Raw genomic sequence first — 21,391 nt, 5'->3', positions numbered from 1 at the left:
CAAGTGACTGAATGATGTCATATCAAAATTTTTGAATTTTTTTGAATATTGAGTCAGAAAAAGTGAGCTTGGATGCTTAGCTATGCACTATAAATTGTAATTTATTACATATTCAGCTAGTAGTTATACACAGAAAACATAAAGGGCAACTAAGGAGAAGGGTGAAAAGATTATATCTGCCCAGTTTGCTAATGGAATAGTAAAGGCTGTGAATACCACATTGGTTATTTTGAAGGGCCAGATTTCATCTGCTTTGTCCATACCTGCTTTGAAATTCAGTTCAGATGCATGTTGATTCCCATTAAAGATTTGTCAACTGTTTGCTGAAATTTGTACTCGGGCTGCGCCTTTGCTACATTATTTATCAACGAGCCTTTCTATTGTGACAATATTTGCTTCAGATAAATGGGACAAGGTTGTCAAGTTAACAATTTAGTTGATCTATATCTACTGCTGATTCTTCTCAGGTTTCTGCTTTGTTGCCAGTGCTGTATCACAATCACCTTTCTGTTCTAAGCACAATGCAGGAAAAAAAGTTGAGAGAAAAAAAAATCAGATTTTATAACATGGCTTAACATTTGAATAGTCAGGTATAACTCAAAACAATTTGTTCTGTCTTAAATTTTTTCTATGTTTTTCGGAGGAAAAAGAAAACTGAATCCACAAAAGTTCAGAAAAAGTGGGAGATTCTACAAGAGATTGATTCAGAATAGATATAGCAGCTCTAACTTGGATATCCATGAGATGTCTTGGAGGATTATACTTGAGCATAATCTGTAGAGTCATGGCTTGGCAATATTCTTCACTCTGACATCATCATCAAACAACAGGACCAACAATTTGATGAAGGGCAAACATACGATAAGTAAAAAATGAGGTGTAAAAGCTACATTGCAGAGATGATCACCAGAAGTAAGTTAAAGACATATTTCCATTTAAAGTCTTTGGTTTAGATTTTGGGTATTTTATTAAGAATTCTTCAAATTGAATGATTGGAAATACTCTATTTGGGAGTTCTGCCAATGTACTGGTAATTTGGGACAGATTATACACCTGTGAAGAGGTCACTAAAATGGCAGATAAAGGGATTCTTCTGATTATTTATGTGAATAGACTTCCAGGAGAAACTTTACAAAATTCTGAACAACAGTATCATCAAAAATGAAAGCTCAAGTTTATACAAAACAACCCTGTGTAAATCGATGCTCATAAATAAATCCAATAAGTTTTCACCCCTTGTTTTATCTTCACTTACACTTGGCACAATATGTAGTGCTAATCCAGTACTGTCAATTGAAGTATTATCAATACTCATTTTTAATTGTTCGTTTCCTTTTATACCAAGATACAGCAAACCAGAAGATGATGACAGTGGAATTAGATTCTGGCCTCAGTACTTTGCATTGCAGCAAATGAGATTTATAATTTGCAAAGTGATAAGTTACTTTTGCTAATTGAATCCAAGATGCTATTCGTCTCATTAATGCTTAATACTTCAGCAACAGCATTATAACTTCTAATGTGTGGAAATTGGTACCATACATTAAGATAGCTCAAAACATTTTAAACGCTAAGGAAATAGAAATATAATGTTTCAGGTCAAAAGACTGCATCAAAATTTTAATCCAACACTGCTTCATACAACATACAGAAGGAAAGCTCACATTCTACTTTAACTGGCTTGAGCATCATGAAAAAAACCTGTCAATCTTAGAACCTCACAAATGAAAATAAAATTTCAAATTACTCCTTAAGTTAACCTTACCCAAGAGTGTTTCAAAATAATCAACTTCTTTTAGTGCAAGGAAATTTAATGGTCTGTTGTGTATCTAGATCATTAGAAGCAGCAGTCCATTACATGCTCGCAACAAAAGATGAGGGAGATGTGAGCAGCTTGGACTGTCACAGATTGCCATTTCAACCCTTGCAGTGAATGCCATTTGGTTCCTGGTTGTTTTGGTGATACACAGAGTGATTGCTTTATTTGATAGAATATAACTGAACTTAGTACACAAAGAAAAAATATTATTGTAGCTGTGGATTTGTAATCTGGCACACCAGAATTATAATTCTTGTCCAGATGTCTTTCAAATAAAAAATAACAAAAACGGTGGTGCTCACTTAAATGTTTATACCCAGCAGTACTTCAAATTAGCATAATCTTAATGTGCCAGGCATCTCTCTCTTTTCATCGAGATCAGCAAATGGTTATAAAATAACAAAGAAATATAAATACTATGTCATTTTCATGTATAAATTACTAATAAAAGTATTAATTAACAATATGACAAAGAGTCATTATCCATTTAAAATCTCAAAAACAATGCCATATAAGGTAATCTGTTGCATTGACAAAATTCTTACTTTGTACATATAGCCATAACAACAATATAGGAATCATTCGCAGAGTGCTGTGTCTACATTGTTACAAAAGGTCTGAATAGAAAATACATGATTTAAATAGAACTTTTAACGTGGAAAGAAATGTGGAATTAAACTGCACCCACCAAATCCCATATCAGAAATGACTCATATGGTAGCAATCGCTCAAGGTAGAAGGTTGTTGTTTCAAGTCTGCTTCAGAGTCTTCAGGACAAATGTCTGGCTGACACTCGTAATCATAAAACAGTACAGCAATGAAAACAGGCCATTCAGCCCAATCCATCTACGCTAACAATTGGGCATCCTTCTTGTCCTTACCAGATTTCCTAGAACTTGGTCTGTGCCTAAATTATCAAAGTGCTCATCTAGACATTTAAATCAGTAACCCACCTTCAATTTCTCAATGCATTCTAGCTACATACTATTATCTGGGTGTAGAAGTTCCCCTCATTTAAATCTCTTCCTTTTACCCTAAATGATATCCTCTATAATCATTTACCTTTGATATGGGGAAGAGTTTCCCGTAGTCTATCCTATCCATATTCATAAATTAATATCTCATGTCCCTTAATCTCTGAATAGAGATCTGAACTGGGTTTTATAAAGTTGGAGCACAGCTTCTCTATTTCTGCATTCAATGCCCAACGAATGAAGAGCAGGTTCCCATATCCCTTCCTAACCTTCATTATCTTCCTTTGTTGTCACTTTCAAACATCAAAGGACTTGTATTTCAAGGTCCCTCAGTTCCTCAAAGTCCCCAAGATCTGATCATTCTTGTTCTAATTTCATCAGTGTTCCTAAAATGCATAATCACACACTAGTTTGGACTGAACTCCACCTCCCAACTTTCAGCCCAATTCACCAACACATCAATGTCACTCTGTATCCCAAAACTACCTTCCACACCATCAACAACTCCTCCAATCTTTGTGTCATCCATGAACTTATTGATCACATCTCCCATCCAAGTCACTCAAATACATTTCAAATAGCAAAGGTCCTAGCACTGATCCTTGAGATAAGATTAATCAGGGATATCCAATTGCAAAATCGACCCTACACCATCACTCTCTGGCTCCTACTGGGAAGCTAATTCTCCAACAGCCTTGGATCCCATGGGTCTTAATGTTTTAAACAAGTCTCACTTGTCATACCTTGCCAAGGGTCTTACTAATATCCATGTAAATTGCACCTACTACCCCACCCTCATTGATCATATTGTTATTTCTTCAAAGGATTCAATCAAATCAGGCTGCTTAGCAAGATAAGAGCAAATGGAATTACAGGGAAGTTACTAGCATGGGTGGAGCATGGCAAAGAACAGAGAGTGGGAATAAAGGGATACTATTCTGGCTGGATGCCGATTACCAGTGGAGTTCCACAGGGGTCGGTATTGAGACTGCTGCTTTTTACGATGTATGTCAATGATTTGGACTATGGGATTAATGGATTTGTGGCTAAATTTGCCGATGATACAAAGATAGGTGGAGGAGCAGGTAGTGTTGAGGAAACAGGGAGCCTGCAGAGAGACTTAGATAGTTTAGGGGAATGGGCAAAGGAGTGGCAAATGAAATACAATGTTGGAAAATGTATGGTCATACACTTTGCTGGAAGAAATAAACGGCCAGACTATTATTTAGATGGGGAGAGAATTCAAAATGCAGAGATGCAAAGGGACTTGAGAGGTTAACCTCCAGGTTGAGACGGTTGCAAAGAAGGTGAATGCAATGTTGGCATTCATTTCTAGAGGTACAGAATACAGGAGCAGGGATGTGATGTTGAGGCTGTATAAGACACTCATGAGACCACACAGAGTACTGTGTGCAGTTTTGGGCTCCTTATTTTAGAAGGGATATACTGACATTGGAAAGGGTTCAGAAGAATCACAAGGAAGATTCCAGGAATGAAAGGGTTACCGTATGAGTAACCTCTGGCAGCTTTTGGGGTATATTCCCTGGAGTTCAGGAGAATGAGGGTGGATCTCATAGAAACATTCTGAATGTTAAAAGGTCTGAACAGATTAGATATAGCAAAGTTACTTCCCATGGTAGGTGAGTCTAGAACAAAAAGGCACGACTTCAGGATTGAAGGACGTCCCTTTAGAACAGAGATATGAAGAAATTACTTCAGTCAGAGGGTGGCAGATCTGTGGAATTTGTTGCCACGAGCTGCTGTGGAGGCAAAGTCACTGGGTGCATTTAAGGCAGAGATAGATAGGTTCTTGATTAGCCAGGACATCAAAGGATATGAGGAGAAGGCAGGGGAGTGGGGATGACTGCAAGAATTAGATCAGTCCACGATTAAATGGTGGAACAGACTCAATGGGCCAGATGGGCTACTTCTGCTCCTATATCTTATGGTCTTAAATTGAGATCTGCCTTTAGCAAAGCCAAGCTGGCTACCTCTGACTAGTCCTTGATTTTCCAAGTGATCATTAATCCTCCTTCTTCCAGTATCAAAAATCTCAGATTGTTCTGAAGTAAAGATCATGTTCATTGAGAGTTGCAATTCAATGAGCAACTCTTTGGTCACAGTAAAACAATGGTGAGGAAGACACTGATGATGATATTGCCTATTGCAGACAGTAGGGATACCACTCCATAAATTCCATAATTGGATGCATCTTCTTTCTTAATACTGTTGAGATTCTCGCATTTCTGAGGTCCTCTAGCATGCCCTCCTATTCCCAGAGGAGGGTGATAAATTTGTGAGAGATTGAGAGTGAGAGACTAAAGTTCTTCTCCACTAAGTTTTAAAATTTAATTAACAGTATTTTACACTCCCAACGCCTTATTTTCTCATCGACATAGGGCTCTTTTTCTCTATCTCCTGCTCAACCCCAGTTCCTGGCCTTCTACCCGTGTCTAATCAAGAACCTATCAATCTCTGCCTTCAATATGCTCAACGACCTGGCCTCCACAGCTGTACATGGCAACAAATACCCCAAATTCACCACTCTTCGGCTAAAGAAATTTCTCCACATCTCTATTCTTGAGGAATTAAAAGGGCTAAAACCTAACTGACTTATTGGCAGCTTGACAAGTCATGCTATGAGAATCTCAGTCTACCCTTATCAAAATATGTGACAACAATGTACATCTGCAACTCCAAACAGTATTCTGAGCCCACTTTTCTCAAGCTCAGAGACTCTGTGTTGCCAACTGAGAACGCAAGCTTGCTAATAAACTGCATGTACTTTTAAGTAAACTGCGTTTGACAGTTATTCCTCGGGTCTGAACCTAAAGGCCTCTGGTAGAGAGGCAGATCAACATCTTGGCGCTGCAAGCGGAGTCCCAATAGGTGGTAGACCCCTTGCTAAAATTGTACAAGTGGGCGGACGGACCATTGGGGTGAATCAGAGATGAACGGGCCCACTGGGTAAGCTTTAACCTTGGTTTCTCTCTGCTCTCTGACGTCTCTGTTTGTTCCCTCATTTTGGTGGGGAAAATCCACTGACAGAACCCAAAGGGAATCGTGAAAGAAGACGGGTGATTCAAATCCCCCGGAATAGTAAGTTAATACCGGCAGTTCAAGTCCCCTGGAATATGATGGCTGCGCGCGTAGATAAGTTTGGGGGGGGGGGGGGGGGGGGGAGAGACAGTAGTCCATTACAGAAAATAATAGACAAATATTTAGGCAATAAAAAAACTGAGACAAATGTCATTCCAATTGGGATGACATAAACAATTGGGAAAAGACAATTGGCCTGCAGAAGATACATTTGATTTAAATTTAATATGGAAAGGGAAGGCAGGGTAAGAGTATGGTTGCCTGATTGGCCTATGGCAACAAGAAGCAGACATAAATTAAATTGCTTGATCAATAACGCTAAGCAAAGATGGATAGACATACATGATAAAAGAGGCAATCCTAGCAGTTGGCAAGAGTTGAGAATGATTTGTGAAGAATGGAACAAGGGACAGAAGCAGACAAAGTAGATGATAGATAGATAGATAGATACTTTATTCATCCCCATGGGGAAATTCAACTTTTTTCCAATGTCCCATACACTTGTTGTAGCAAAACTAATTACATTCAATACTTAACTCAGTAAAACATATGAGACAAAATATACTGGCCATGGAAGAACAAATAAGGGGAAATGAAAAATAAAAATAATTCTGGGGTACCCCGCCTCTATCCAGAAATACCGACCGATTCCCCAATCAATACTGATGATGATTGGGAATGGGTAAGGCGACCTAATAATCCCACCATACTATCCACGGTCAGATTCCCACCCCCAGATGGTTCTCACCCTGGTGCCTCAGTTGCCAACTCGATAGTCATTGCATCGCCACCGACCAATGTAGTTCCTACAGAACAGTTGGGAAGCCCAATACCCATATCTACCCATATCATAGCATGGTCAGATGGACCTCTCCTGAACTGGACCCCTGAACAAGGGCCATTGGTTTTACCAGGACCGATACACACTCAGTATCAATTGCCCATGAGGACCGCTCCTAACCCACAAGCCGGAGTGACGGGACAAGCACCTACTATGCAAATCTGTAAGCCCTGGACCTCTTCCTAACGCTGTGGTATACTGAATGCTGCCCCTGACAAAAAGGTCGACCCCCAAGGGTTCTGTAGTTATTTAAGACATGTCCTGACTATTTATTCCACTAAATCCCGAGATTTGTTCCCTCGGGCTATGGCCACCCTTACTTCTACTGATCAGACACGATTCACCACTTGTCTCGAACATGGGAGCTCCTTTATAGACACAGAAGGCCAGTGCCGTGCAGGCTATGCTGTTGTTTCCGACACAGAAACCGTGGAGCTCACTTCCTTTCTTTCTCCTCACTCGGCACAGCATGCTGAACGCTTTGCACTCACTGGAACATGCTTCCCAGCCACTTAGAAATCAACCAATATTCTACAGACTCTCGATATGCCTTTGGAGTCGCTCATGACTTTGGCCAATTTTGGAAAGCTAGGGGTTACACAATCTCCTCTGGTATGCCCATCACTAATAAAATTTACTTTGACAAACTTTGGTCTGCTATCTGTCTTCCTTCACAATTGGCCATTATTAAATGCTCTGCACACAAAAAGGTACTACTGAGATTCCCCATGGAAACAACAGAGCTGACTCGGCTGCGAAACAAGCTGCCCTTACCGGAACACTCATCGTTCCCCAAATGACGAATCACCAGGGAAAAACTGTATCCCCCGTTTCCGAATCAAAGGGTATGCCTGGAATTGAGGATGTGCGTGTTTTACAGAGGGATGCCTCTGAAACAGAGAAAGCCACCTGGGAATGGGCTGGATGTTTTTCACTCACCGACCCAGGACCTTTTGCTTACTCCTGTCCGTCAGTTCTGCGTACCTGAAACTATCCTGGGCTCTATTGTAGATTTTGTACATACCAATACTCAACTTGGCAAGGAGGGAATGGTAAGGCAACGTTTGGAATCGTGGTGGAGTCCAGACCTGGAGAAAGTAGCAGAGAACGTTGGCAGACGATGTGCCAAGAATATAATCCAGGAAAATGCACCCTATGCCCAAAGGGATATACCCTCTTGCCAAGATACCCTTTCTGCCAACTATAACTCGATTTTATCAAATGACCGAGTGTACACTGTTGTAAGTATTGTCTTGTAATTCTTGATGCTTTTATTAGATCAACTGAAGCATATCCCACCACAGATAACAAAGCTGATACTGTGGTATGTATTTTGCTGAAAGAAATCATTTCCAGATTCGGGTACTGGAGCAACTTGTATCTGTCAAAGGTCCCCATTTGTGGGTGAGATTAATACCCAACTCTGCCAGGCTCCGGGGATTAAACAGACATTCCATTGGCCCCACAGACTGCAGGTTGCCGGCCTGATTAAAAGGGTTAACGGGATGCTGAAAAACAACTTGGCTAAATTAGGACAAGAAACCGGTCAAAATTGGCTCAAAGTGCTACCTATAGTCTCGTTCCAAATGAGAATTCATTATCAGACCAAACATGGTCTGTTGGCAGCCGAAATAGTATATGGCAGGCCTTGCCGACCCCAAAATTACCTGAGATGGACCTGAATCAAATGTTGAATGAGATTATTGGGTACATCCTGGCACTAACCAAATCTCTCCAGTTGTTGCATTCGCAGGTAGAGGAGGCCCACTGGGAAGGAGAGGAACTGAAAAACGAACATCGAGTCTGCCCAGGAGACTTTGTTCTCGTAAAGAACCATCCTAGAAAGAAGTTTGAGCCTCGCTGGAAAGGACCCTACCAAGTGTTATTGACCACTCTGACGGCAGTCAAGCTACAAGGACTTCCGAAATGGACATATCGAGGACATGTCAAACGGGTGCATTCATGACTAAGTTATTACTGTTTATACTTGTAATCTTAAGCATTTGTATTGCAGTAACCAAGCCAAACACCTTCACGTCGCTTTGCTATAGTTATGCTGGGAAAACTAACTCATCTGCCTGCTGGGTATGTGCAGCGATTCCTTCAGGGAAGATGGAGGTTCCCTTAACAGCCATTCAGCTGAACAGCAGTGAACAATGGTCAGTCTGGGCCTTTTCCAGTGACACTCGGACTAGCAAGGCCCAAAATTGCACCAGTGATGCGACCGGAGACTATGGGTGCCACTGTTTTGATCGCTGGTACATTCGTTCCCTGGAAAAAGTCATCCAATGGGATGGTCAGACATCATGGCCCACCACCATTGTCAGATCTGACCAACCAGCAAATACTATCTGCTACTGTAATTTCAAAGGTAAGGGAACTTACTTTCTGGGCAATAGCACCTGTGCCATTGATACAATGGCCAAACCCCGAACGGAACTCAATGGCTTTACAGGGAAAGGGCCTACTTGTGGCTCCCAGGAGAGACAGCTAACCAATGAGACACCCAACAAGAGAGCAGAAATTGGATGGGATGCTGCTTCCTGGCTTACCTTGTATCTCACACGCAAATGCTGAAAACCCTGGACCAGCACCCTTCCCATCTCTGGCAAAAGTGAGGAATCTGACAACCGGAACACTTCTAGATGATAGCTTTCCCCTTCCAATTCAAGGGAAATCATCAGCCTGGCTGCAGTTTTGGAGGAGATGGCCATTAGCACCGCTAAGGCCAAGGATGGCATCCAGGATCAGGTGAGGGCCATCACCGCTAAAATAATGGCACTACAACACTGTTTTACAGAACCGAATGGGCCTCAATTTTGTTCTGGCTAAAAAAGGAGGAGCATGTGCCGTTTTAGGTCAAGAGTGCTGCACCTACATCCCAGGTGAATCAGAGAACATTACCTCTTTCTCCGTTCACATTCAAAAGGAGTAAATAAAATCCGGAAATTCAGGGCCAACCTGTATGGCTTTAGCTCAAAAGGAGGACTGTGGCCTTTCAGTGACATCTTCGCAGAATGGAGCAGTATACTGCTACATTATTCATCGCAGGAGTACTCATACTTGTTGCACTCTTCCAGTGTTTATGGCCCCTTGTCAGCCGGTGCTTTTGCCCTACACCCACAGGGATATTTATACAAAGAGACCCCAAGAAGGAAGGAGACCTCAGAGAGACTGAGGTGCAAATGATGAGGATGGAGACTAATATGACACGGAAAGCCCTTTGGCTTATCCCAAGGGTTACTATCCACCCTTCTTACATGAGTATGAAAATTAATGTGTACAACAACCTGACACTGATAATCCCAGTTGTCACGGAATGACAAAAGGAGGGAATGAGGAATCATATACAGAAGTAAAAGAGTTAAAACCTAACTGACTTATTGGCAGCTTGACAAGTCATGCTGTGAGAATAATGTATGACCAATGAAGTGTTTGTTCCATGAGAAGCTTCTCAGTCTACCCTTATCAAAATATGTGATAATGTAGCGGTGTGCTACACGCAGCACTGCAATAACGACACAGAGTCGATGAGCTGCAGTTACAAGAGAGGTTTATTCAAACTTTGCGGCCTCGCTTTAAAGCCTTCCTGATCCCACCCTCCCGCGCGCGGGCTTTTCCCCTTGCTGGTGAAGCAGGCTTGGCGCCCTCTTTGGGTCCTGCCTCAATGTCGGCGCGCGCCGCTTTGTGAGCCGGTTCGAGTGCGCTGGGAAGAGGGTCGCCACAATAACAATACTCCAAACAGTATTCTGGGCTCACCTGGATGCAGAATTTCTCAAGCTCAGTGACCAGAGACTCTGTGTTGCTAACAGAGAACAGAAATTTGCTAATAAACAGTATGTACTTTTTAAATAAACTGTGTTTGACAGTTATTCTCTGTGCCTGAACCTAAAGACCTTTGATAGAGAGGCAGATTGACATTTTGAAAGGGCGCCCCTCTATCTCTGTCTAGGCCTTTCAACATTTGAAAGGGTTCAATGAGATCTCCTCCCCCCCCATCCTTCTGAATTTCAGTGAGTACAATGTTCAATAATCAACTAGTAACAAAAATACACATAACTTGATCATATTGTGTCATCATTTATGGAAGTTTGTTGCACACAAATTTCCTGTTTGCATTTCCTGTATGAAGAGACTTCAAAAAAAATACTTGGAGATGTCCAAATCGGGCCATAATAGATTCCAAATAAATCCAAGTGACTCTATTTCTGTGTCTTCTGGCCAAGTAATATTCCCAACTATATTGATTTATCAGAACAGAGATAGTTCCAGGAAATGGGAACACATAAGTAACTGGTAGGACTGTTGTGTTATCTCGGCATGCACTGTCATTTAGAAGAAGACCCTGATTATCAATTACCTTGACTTGGAAAGATTCAGGGAATAAATAGGATGCTGGGGTCTCCCAAAAATGGAATAAATATCTTTCATCTAATTGGTTAATGCTGGAGGTTAAGTCTCAGAATATCACTTATAATTTTAATCAAATACCTGATTCAAAGATTACCTTTGAAGAATTAACAGAAATTGTTTATTACAGCCAAATCTGCTACAAGAATGAACTGACCACTTAATTCAAAGTATGCTGGAGTGAGTCACATGTAGCCTCTTTCCGGCCTTAATCAACCAAAGTTACAAACTTGACTTCGCCTGTTGTTAAGTACTGAACATCATTCAATAGTTTAAAATACCCTTGAACTTCAATATATTTTAAAACTACGAACATAATTTTTAAAACATAGCTGATGCACTTAGATCATGAAAAAGAAACTTGATTTCTTCTGTGCAGGCAGATTACCCTGTAAAATTATTAGGGCCGCAAGTTGTTCACTAAGTATTAATACAAGGTTATCACCACTTTTGACTAAAAATGCTCATATGTTCTGTTCTTGTTGGTAATTAGGCAGATAAATGTCCTTGGATTCTTTCCCACATGAAAAGGAAACAGGCAGGCAAATGAAATTGATGCCAAGATCAACTCAGCCATAATCTTATCAAATGTGAAATAAATACAGAATGTTGGATCCTGAGGCCAGCTTTCCTAAGTTCTTATCACTAGGGGAATTAGAATTTGCTCTGCAGAAAGAAAAGTGGCTATATTTTCCTACAGATTACGAAAGGGAGAAAGTCTTAAAGGCATGTGAATTGATTGCCTGTCAAACCACTTTCTTAGTGATTATGCATAACAAGGATGTATCATATAAAACAAGAAAGATAAAGGTAGGTAATCTTGCCTTCAGTATTATCTATCACTGTCCAAAACAAAATTTCTAATATAATTTTTTTACTTTTTTCTGCAGACTTCCACAATTAATTATTCCATCAATTCATAAAACCAACTAATCTGCTGCTGGTGATAAAGTGGCCCATTTGTCTGAGGCTCACACATCACAACTAAGGAGGACAACAAAAACTGCTAGCAGACACCGTGCATCAATATGGTAAACTACTACTGTCAGAAATAGAGTTTACAGTGCTGCTCAATCTGCCAACCAGTTTTTTCAGAATTGAACACTTGTCATTAAGAATGCTTAATTTATCTCAATTAACTGCAGCTCTCTGCTGCTATAGATTTTCAAGGATAGCCACTAATGGTTCTTTTCCCTATCTCAGATTAAATGGCTCATAAAGGCTCAGCTTCAAGATACAATTGCTATTGCTCCCCATATACCTGAATAAATTAGACATCTGTAGGAGGCCTACAAACAGTAAAGTCAAACACAGATTTCAGTAAAAGAACAGTAGATGAAAGGGCTGCCACTAAGAGATAAATAAAGGTGAGGTGCAAGAACGCAGCACACAAGGACATGGCAGACTGAAACAGCAGGAACTCTTCTGGTCAAGATGCCAAGGTCATGGCACAGACTTGGTTGTATATTTTAGGTTTGTAGTAATGGTTTTGAGGATGTGGAGGTTAGGGGTAGGGATGTGGGTGAGTTAGAGGTCAGGCTGAAGTCAAAGCCCTCACTCCACGTTCCAAGGCCAGCAATGTGGACATGCTATGAAGGATCACTGTTCAAGGACTGTAACAAGTTTGGACTTATATTTAAATTTTGCTCCATAAATGATATGAAGCCTTACTATATATCCCATTGTATTTCTCTTTCTCTGAAGTTACCTCTGAACATTTCCTTGAGATAATAAAAGAAATGTTAATTTCCATTTATTCCTTTCAATTTTATTAACAGTTTCCATGCAAGTCAGAGAAGGCATTAAGGAAAAGGCAATTGTAAGTTCTCCAGGCAATACTGCTTTTGAGTAAATACACAACTAAATCACAGACGTGCCTGCCAGTTTAGGTGAATGTTACTATTCAAGGCAGAGTACAAGTTTTTTTGATGTCCTTAAGCTTCACGAAAGAACAAATGATTTGACTGTTCATTCATTTTCTATTATTGTGTCTTTGCTGTGCTCAAGGTAACCATTGTATTAGCTTGCATAACATTTACATCAGTTCAAAAATAATCAAATGGTTGCAAAGCATGCTTGTGAGTTCTCAGGGCAAAAAAAAGACAAGTTGATCTTACACAATCATTGCTACAGTAGCAATGTCATTACATCATAACATATTTTCTGTATTTCTTAAAGTGAATTAGGGAAGGCAAGTCTCACCTGCAACTATACTGTTCCGTTTCCTTTTCTTTCCTGGTTCGTCATAGTGATCAATGGAACATTCTGTTAACAGTGGGCCATTTGAATCATTAAAATGTACTGGCTCATTGTCGTCTGCCGGATCAAATGGCAGCTGGTTAAGCCCTATAAAAGTCAGAAAATAAAGATCACATATCAAGCTCTGACAGCAAAGAACAAATGCATTATGTTAAAACAGGAATCCAGGCATCTGTGCATTGGACAGCATGCGTTGGAATCATGGAATCACAGGAGCTGACAGTTATACTTTTTAAAATTTGACCGCTCGGTTTCACATAAACTTCAAAAGAGAATATATTCAACTCCTTTATGGTTTCATAAGAATATAAACACGTGCAGCAGAAGGCCATTTGTTCCTTCTGTTCTGTTGTTCAATAAGATCATGGGTAACATTTTACGTCTCTAGGTACTTTTCTCTGCACTAAACCCATACCTTTGGTTCCCTAAATATCAACAAAATCTATGTTTAACTACATTAATAAAACTTTATTTATTTTTCAAATGAATCGGTGCATATTAATTTTTACATACAGTGCATACCTAACTTCATGGAATTTTTTCCACGTATATTCAAGTTATAAATTTTGCACAACTCAGTTCAGGTTTGTGGCATAAACTCATTACAGAATCAGTATCTGTGGTAACCATATAGTCAGGAAAACAAGAAGGGTAGCAAAGATCAGCCAGGGACTACAGGACGGAGAGCATGACTTCAGATGCAGGAAGTTATTGGAGGGAATTCTTGATAAGTTAGGGAGATGGGCTGTGGAATAACAAATCACTTTCAACTTAAATTGTGTCAGTGATGAAAGTTGGACATTCAGACCAGGGTGGGCCTTAAAAAATGAATGGCAGGACACTGTTGAGTATTGTGCAACTGAGACACCTGGGAGAACAAGTTCAACATTAAGTAAGCAGGATAGTGAAGAAAGTACTTAGCATGCTTGCCTTCAAAAGTCAGGGCACTGGGTTTGGGATTAGGGACATTATGTTGAAGTGATACAAGTCATTAGTAAGGCTGCACTTTGAGTGCGGAGTACAATTTTGATCACTGTACTCAATACTCAAAGTGTAGCCTCACAATGACTTATAAAAGACTTTGTCAAGCTGGAGAGATTGCAGAAGAGATTTAAAAGGATGCTGCTTGGACTGGAAGATCTGAGTTATATGGAATGATTGGCCATGCTGAATCTTTGTTTGCACAGGAGAATGAGTGATGAATAAAAACACAAAATGCTGGCAGAACTCAGCAGACCAGACAGCATCTATGGGAGGAGGTAGTGATGACGTTTCGGGCCAAAACCCTTCATCATGAGGGATGGCTTCATTGAAGTTTATAAAATCATGAGTGGTATGAATATCATGGAATGAGCACAGTCTATCCCTCACGATGGGGTGTTATAATCTAGAGGAGACAAATACAAGAGAGAAGAGACTTGAGAGGTAACTTCTTCACACAGAAGGTAGTGAGCCCTTGGAAAAAGCTGCAAAGAGAAATCGTTGAGGTGGATAAAATTGCAACATTTAAGAGCACTTGGAAAGGTACATGGAGGGGAGGACTTTGAAGGGTTATTGGCCAAATACAGGCAACTAGGACTAGCAGGTAGGATGTCGTGACAGGCCTTGAACAAGAAAGCCGAAGAGCCTATTTCTGTGCTTATTACTTTATGAACAATGTAAAAATCCCAAGGGGCTTTCATTTCTACTTTCTTCATTAATTATCGATCATTCAAATGTTTGAGTGAATGAGGCAAAGTTCATAAATCTCAAATGCATCAGATTAAAACCTTAAAAACTAACTCAAGGTCCAATAGTAAAATAAACATCATGCTTCTCTGGTACTGTATAGGGTTGTTACTACTTCCTACTGCTATTCACAGAAGTAAAACATCGTATTTTGTAGCCTTGCAGTAAAGAACTAGTTGAGAACCAAATGTTCATGTTGTTATGGCTGATAATTGTTTTACTGGATACTGCATGTTGCACAGATCATTCCAAACATAGCCTGTCAGGCAAAAACTGCCTACAAGGCAGTTAAATTTGATATTGGGGAGACCAGATCTCTAAGACTTTCAGGAATGATGATGACAGAATCTTCACATTTATCTTGTGTTCTTGAACATTATATTTCAAGGGGGAAAAAACTGGGTTTTGCTTTTCCCCTGAAAGCCTTGTCTTTTTAAACAAACTAAATATAGCAAACGCTGCATAAGGAAATTTGAAAACAAAGCACCGTCTGTGAAAATAAAACAAATTAATGTTTCTTTCTTCGTCTCTATATGGCTCTTTCATCAGAATTTAGGAAGTTGGCAGCATTATTTCCAGGCAGCAGAGAAAGAGGATGGAATGATGTTAAAGCTGTAATCGCAAAGAGGTAACAGGGAAAGACAAAAGAGTTGGCAATGGGCCATTCAGCAAAAGGCGCACAACAGAAAGATGCTGAATTTTTATGTCACCTGTCACTTTAATTTATCTTGCTTCCCCTTTGACCTGTATATCCTTGAGCTCCTGCATTGTTCTAATAACATTTAAAGCAAAACCACGATCTCCTTTTTCAAAGAGATGCAGTATTAAATTCCATGTGCACTTGACAGGCTGCAAATTCCAATAATGATTAAATCTTTGCTGGATCTATGTTTTGTTTCTTATCTCATTACCCTTCTTTTACTATCGACATTATGTCTTTAGTTTTGTCATTTTGTGGCAGATATTCTTAAAACAAAAACGTGCCACAATGGTGCTACATAGGGCGACCCATATCATTTTCATGCTTTTGGGGCAATGTTTTCCTTCACACAAGAACAAATGAACACTTAACTGCCCAGCACATTGAGAGTACCATTATTTCATGTTGAAGCTGAATCAGTATTTGATGTCGAGGACACAACTCTTAAACTGGAGATGAGCACTAGATCACAATGCTGTGCAAACCATTAAGCATCACTGTAGGAACCACAGGCTAAACAAATGGTTGCCATGTACTTACTGCTGGACAGAAATCAAGACACCAGATTTAGGACTTGAACATTCCAGTGGAAAAGTTTGAGAGCTGTAAGATATTATGTCAGGTATGCCGCAAAGCTAGCTCTATACATCTGGTATCAGCATCAAACTAAATTTAACAGCCTCTCACCCAGCAAAGATTAATGGAGTTATCCACAAATTGCATTTGGCAATATTAGCATTGCTTCACCCACCACACAACAGCTCCTACTTACAAGCTCTGTACATATGCATGTGCGCATGACACACACACACAGCTGTTCTGGCAGTGCATTCATCTTCTACATTGCCCTTTCATGTTTATCACAGCTCTGACATTTATCTCACATGTACCAATGATTCAGCCGTCCATGCAAGCACATGTTGAGAAACTTAGCAACACTTTTTCTTTTCACTTGACAGGGGAAATAGCTAGAAACCATTATTCATAATGGCAAACTGAAAGGAGTGGGAGGGCAACGTGGCCACTTGCAGTCAACAGCAAATGACGCAGCTATAGAACTTTGTGCTGATGATAATGGGCTCTGTTGCCATGAAATCTATGCTACTCAGCCAGATAGCCTAAATGCCCATTGCTCACACTGTGACAGTATGTGCTAAACGGGACTGTAATAGCTGCTTGTGATCACAAAAAGACAAGAAATTGTAGAAGTACACCTTTTGGCTTTTTGTGCTTGCTCTGCAATTCAATGATATTTGATTTTTTATGTCTTGGTCTTTTCCTCCTCCGGCCCTCTATCCCTTGATTATCCTAACATTCATAGAATTTGTAATGGCCTCACTCCATCACACTGCCCCTCCTGCTGCCACTCTGTGATTGTGGCTTACAGTTTATTATTATCACGCCCATCCACAATGCCTATATATTTGATTGCAAATGCGGAATTGTTGCTTCTGACTAAGGTGACAAATAACCTGCAGCCACAGACTTAAACTAAGGAGGTCTGGCACTCGAGACACTGAAGATATACTTCTCTGAGTAATAGTTAATCATTGGAATTTCCTGCTTAAGGAAGCAGTGGAGAATCAGTTGCTAAGCACACTTAAATCAGAGTTGAACAGGTTTTAGATATTAAGTGAATCAAGAGAAATGGGGTTAAGTGCAGGAAAGTGGTGCTAGAGTAAACGATCTGTCAGCCTGAGAGAAATGTAGTGAGGTAATGATAACAGTAATAGTGTACTGCAGCTTTTGTTCTTCATAGTTGTGTGCTTCTCCTGTAAGACTGGCAGTTTGGGTAGTTGTTGAGTGAGTGAGACAAAAGATAAATTAGTCCTTGCCATTGAATTCTCAGTGGTACCCAGCTTTACTAGGACCAGGCAATCCCCTTACCTTCCTAAAATTATCAGGGCCTATGACACAGAAACAAACTTTTGTAATAGTAATGCAAAGCTACTTGCAGTTAAGGTGATATGAAAGAGGCAGAGTGACAGAGGGAAACAGACTACCATTAACAGCTTCCAAATATTGCTACATGTACTTTCAAAATGAACTGAACCTGTATGGGAAGAGAGAAAAAAAACGAAGACAGCAAATTAACATCCTGTTATTCACCTCTTGCACCAGTAATGATACCCAAAGAGCACCCAGGCTCACATAGGGAACCAGCTCTTGCAGGATGATTTTCTAGCAGTGGCAAAGATGGGGAGGGATGACCAGTTACACTATCAGTGTGGGGAAGCACATTCACCATGGGAGGTGGGGAGACAATGTGGACAAAAGAACAAGGTCTGTCTAAAGATCTGCATTGTTAACAGCAACACATATTAAACAAGGTGATGAGAAATTTATTTAATACCCTGGCTCCTGTTCAAACCAACACTCTGCAATCTAACCATTTAATTTAAATTAGTCCAATGCTCTCTTTTTTTCTCCCACCATCTACAATGGTCTAACTCTAAAGTGAATTGGAGTAATCAGTGAAATACCATTATCTGAATTGTCTGTGAATAACTAAGCTCACACAGTAAATTGTGACAGTACTTTATAATTTGACCATTTAGCTAAATGATAAGTGGTTGCAATATAGCTTAAATTACACAATCATTGGTCAGAAGTGTTTAACATTCAGCTCTGAGCAGATTATCTAAAAGTCTAAATTCCTTTATGAATGCTAGAAATTGAAGGATTTTAATTCATCTCACCTACTCTCAATACACCCAATCATGTCGCATTGGTTATTTCCAAGAATTATATATTTTTTCTATTCATTGTCAATATTCAGTGCATTTATGATTATGATTCTTTAGTTTTACAAACCTCGGGATAAGGGAAATTATTATGCAGAAAGAAAGTGTTGGAGTTTCAGAAGGGTGTAGCAGTTACTTGAAAACAAATGAAAACCTCTGAGAGAGTAAACCAGAGTATTCGACACAGTATGACATGCTGCCAAATAATGAATTTCCAAATCGAAAAAGGTACATTTGATCTATTATTACAAAACCAGCAAAAACGAACGATCAATTAGCGATATTATGGTCTAACTTGTGGTTTAATAGTGGTATTAGCATTCTAATAGCGCAACTAAGCGTTTTAATAGCATTCTAGCATTCCAATCAGTGACCTAGTTTGTGAAATAACAAAGTCAGCATAACTAATTAGCATATTTCAGTAAAATCAGAGTGACTAATTAACGGCCAACAAAAAAATAATCATTGCCCGTGGCTCACTCCCTCTGGCCAACAAATACCCACAAGCGTGAACAGGCAACTATACTCATTCGCTTTGACTACACCACAGCCCACATGACAGATTATCACAACAAATGCACCAACAAAGTACAATACAGATAGAAAATAGATACATGGCTACAGCGGACAAAAAATAGATACAGCAACAGGAAAAAATTTGTGAACTCTTTGCAATTATCTGGTTTTCTGCATGTGGTCTGATCTTCATCTAAGTCAAAATAATAGATAAACACAATCTGCCTAAGCTAGTAACACACAAACAACTGTACTTCTTTTCGTCAATACTGAGTACACCATTTAAGCAGTTACAGTCTAGGTTCAAAGAAGTATGTAAGGCTCTGCCTTCTACAGAAGCAGGTTGGAGACACATTCCATTTGTGGGTTGCAGAGGTGCCCTGCCCTATAAAAAAAGACACAGTCAGGTTATTGACAGAGACTACTCTTCTGATGGAAGATCTGTTTATGTGCACCATGCCTCAATCAAAATAACTTTCAGAGGACCTTAGAAGAAGAATTGTAGAGATGCATGAAGCTGAAAAAGGCCACAAAAGCAGTTCTAAAAACCTGAGTTTCATCAGTCCACAGTAAGAGAAGACCTGCAGAAATCTCTAGAACTTGCTAAAGTCTGTTCATGTGTCCACCATAAGAAAAACACTGAACATGAATGTTGTTCATGGAAGGACACCACAGAAGAAACCACTGCTCTCCAAAAAAAAACATTGCTGCATGTCTTAGGTTTGCAAAAGACCACTTGGATGTTTCACAATGCTTCTGGGACTATGTTCTGTGGATAGATAAGACAGAAGTTGAACTTTCTGGTAGAAATACACACCACTATGCTTGGAGAAAAAAAGGACACTGCACACCAAAACCAAAACCTCATCCCAATTGTGAAGCATGGTGGAAGATGCATCATGGTTTGGGCCTGATTTGCTGCCTTAGGGGCCTGGACAGCTTGCAGTTGTTGTGGGAACAATTAATTCAAAATTATATCAAGGCATTGTACCAGAGAATGTAAGGGTAGTGGTCCACCACCTGAAGCTTAATAGAAGTTGGATGATGCAACAAGACAATGATCTGAAACAGAACAGTAAATCAACAACAGAATGGTTTAAAACTAAAAGAAAGTTTGTGTTTTGGAATGGCCAAGTCAGAGTCCAGACCTTAACCCAAATGTGATGCTGTGGCATGACCTGAAGAGGGCTGTTCGTGCAAAGTATCTCAGAAATATTAATGAAATGAAACAGTTTGGTATGGAGGAATGGTCTAAAATTCCTTCTCGCCATGTACAAGACTGATCAGCAAATGCTTGGTGGAGGTAATTGCTGCTAAAGGAGGTTCTACCAGCTACTAAATACAAGTGTTCACATACTTTTTCCAGCCTGGACTGTGAATAATTAAAAATGCATCCAATATAGAAAAGTAAAATCGCTTGCGTGTTATAAATTTAGGTAAATTGTGTCTATTATTGTGACAGATGAAAATCAGACCACATTTTATGAGAAAACCATGTAATTGCAAAGGATTCACAAACTTTTCCTTACGACTGTATATGGCTCCTACAATGGAATTGATAGGTGCGCCTCCTAGTTCTTCATCTATCTATGACAGTGAGTGTCAACGGATAACTATGTAATCTTAGCACCATGAGCTTGCAAATTTCTACAGATAGTTTAATATTTTTTAAAGACTGGCTTCATAAACTACATGTTTTAATCCTGTTGTGCAGTCCACATGGGGATAAAAGGTTTTTTAGTCCCAATCCTTGAACTTTCGATTGAAGACTACAGTTTTTTTCCACAAGTAATGTGGTCTTGAATTCAACATAACTGCTTTAAATATGTTCAGAAGTAAATCATTATACCATGTAACATCAAGTAAATGATCAGTGTAGCATTTGGGCCTTATCAAAACTGAACAGCAAAGATATATTTAAAAAAAACTTCAGAAGTTCGGAATTTCTTGAAAAAGTGAAATAAATTTTTTCAAGTCTTTTATGGCGAGTTATCATATAAAAGACTTAAATTAATTACCTGGAATACATGAAGTGCACTTTTTTAAAATTCAAAATTCTGTTTCCAAAATGATAATTTTACTTTTTTCATATAGACCTGTTAAATTCAGGTTTTCGGATAGTTCCAATTTACCGGCAGCCTCCTCCTTGTGCTCTTGCTACACTGCCAATGGCATCATCACTAATGCACTCAAAGCAGCAAAACATAATTAACTGCTTAGATAACTTTTTGAGTTCTAGTCCCTGTAAGGAATTGAACTGATTTTCCTTGCACTCACCAATAAAGCTGCAGAATTTTAAAC

At 39.6% G+C, this 21,391-nt stretch overlaps 1 protein-coding gene across 5 annotated transcripts in view; it reads right to left on the bottom strand.

The window, feature by feature from the left end:
- LOC140734403 (ecto-NOX disulfide-thiol exchanger 2-like) overlaps window positions 1-21,391 on the bottom strand; it is a 285,185-nt gene that overhangs the window by 113,023 nt on the left and 150,771 nt on the right. For all 5 annotated transcript variants that reach the window (XM_073058298.1, XM_073058301.1, XM_073058300.1 and 2 more), the window contains one exon: window positions 13,346-13,489. In XM_073058298.1, the coding sequence (XP_072914399.1) occupies window positions 13,346-13,489 (144 nt within the window). The remainder of the gene's footprint in view (window positions 1-13,345; window positions 13,490-21,391) is intronic.

Source organism: Hemitrygon akajei, chromosome 10 (assembly GCF_048418815.1).
Source record: "Hemitrygon akajei chromosome 10, sHemAka1.3, whole genome shotgun sequence".
Taxonomy (NCBI): Eukaryota; Metazoa; Chordata; class Chondrichthyes; order Myliobatiformes; family Dasyatidae; genus Hemitrygon; species Hemitrygon akajei.
This window is presented reverse-complemented; position numbering and strand designations above follow the sequence as displayed.